This window comes from Limulus polyphemus, unplaced genomic scaffold, assembly GCF_000517525.1.
Source record: "Limulus polyphemus unplaced genomic scaffold, Limulus_polyphemus-2.1.2 Scaffold2613, whole genome shotgun sequence".
Taxonomy (NCBI): domain Eukaryota; kingdom Metazoa; phylum Arthropoda; class Merostomata; order Xiphosura; family Limulidae; genus Limulus; species Limulus polyphemus.
Genome location: NW_013668223.1, coordinates 1,358 through 2,849, shown reverse-complemented (window position 1 = coordinate 2,849; position 1,492 = coordinate 1,358). Strand labels below are relative to the sequence as shown.

Here is a 1,492-nt window from a genome sequence, read left to right as displayed (position 1 = left end):
GGTGGGTGTGGCAGGAGGGGTCTGATTTTCTATTCAATAGCTCTGTAACCAAACAAAATTGAAAGCTATAAAAATTTTGTTTGGTTACAGAGCTATTGAATAGAAAATCAGACCCCTCCTGCCACACCCACCTGTCACATCTTCTCTTTCACAGTTCGTTGATAGTTCTTTCTTATGTTTCATTATATATTACCTATAACCAATAGAAACTCAAGATTTTCATCTATCAAATGATGTATTGTATAACGTTGTATTCTGAACAGAAATTGTTTAGTTGCAAATTCTAGATGTATAATAAAGACATATTAAGTCAATAGGATCAGTCTGACTTGCATCAGCATCTCAACAATCAATGTTCTGATGAACCAATAGACCATTTTAAAATTATTCTGCATTGATCTTGCTAACAATACTTTATATGTTACAGAAAAACTTTGAGATCCATTGTTAGAAACTGCCCTTATTTCAAATAGTCAGTTACCCACTTTGTAATACAAATGTCAATGGAAATTTTATTTTTAATGCATATACAAAATGCTCAGTTGTGAACAGATTAAACAAAAACTTGCTAACTCCAGTGAAAAAACTTTTGATTCTTTGCATGTTATTAGAATTATTTTTACAGAAATTTCTGAGCTTGTGCTGTTTATAAATATTACCAGTCAGATACAAATTACATAAAAAAAAGAAAAGGAAAATCCTATATACATAAATGATAGTGCTTCAATCAAATCCACGTGTTTAGCTTTTGTTCTAATTTTATACATAATATACAATTTAAAGATAGTACGTCAATCAACTACTAGTAGAACACTGTGGATTGAACTCTATTTTTAACCTTACTAATTTTTCCAAGGGCTTTGAAAAAAATAATGAGGAACTCTTTATACCTATGAAGATCTCTTTGATAAACAGCTTCACTCTTTAGTTCATTTACTCTTTCTTTAAGCCTATCAAGTTCATCAGAAGGAAAAACAAGTGCATCTTGACAATTTTGAAGTAGATGTCCTTCTTGAGAGTAGTTAAAATACAGGATCTGGCTTAAGTGCAGAAGTACAACTACATCCAATTCATTTAATTCATGTTGTTTTTTGAGCTGTGAAAATTGAAACAGAAATGATTACATACCAACTATACTAATTACAATTAAGATATAAAAATTACAGGTTAGTTCAAAACATATATTTAAAAATAATTTTTATTGTAAACTTTAGAATCATCAAACATTTCTATCATGTTGACAGATACATAGTGATTCTAAAGACTGCATTCATATGATTGCAACAAGTATATATTTTTATAATTACATGTACAAATTAGAGTACACAGAGCAGAAAATTTCATTTATCTTAGGTATATATTACTGTATTAAAAGAACAAAATAAAACGTGAAAATAATATTGCGAGTTTTAAGAATAATTTACCTACAATCAAGGTTTAAAAAAGTACCTGTTAGATGAGACTGTACAGCTATATATATATATATATGTGT

The 1,492-nt window shown here is 28.8% G+C and overlaps 1 protein-coding gene across 1 annotated transcript in view; it reads right to left on the bottom strand.

Moving 5' to 3' along the window:
• LOC111087776 (cilia- and flagella-associated protein 44-like) overlaps positions 1-1,096 on the bottom strand; it is a gene marked incomplete at its 5' end in the record, with an annotated part of 19,695 nt that extends 18,599 nt beyond the window's left edge. Inside the window, one exon of the mRNA XM_022395612.1 lies at positions 891-1,096. Coding sequence (XP_022251320.1) covers positions 891-1,096 — 206 coding nt within the window. The remainder of the gene's footprint in view (positions 1-890) is intronic.
• Between the last annotated feature and the right edge of the window lie 396 nt (positions 1,097-1,492).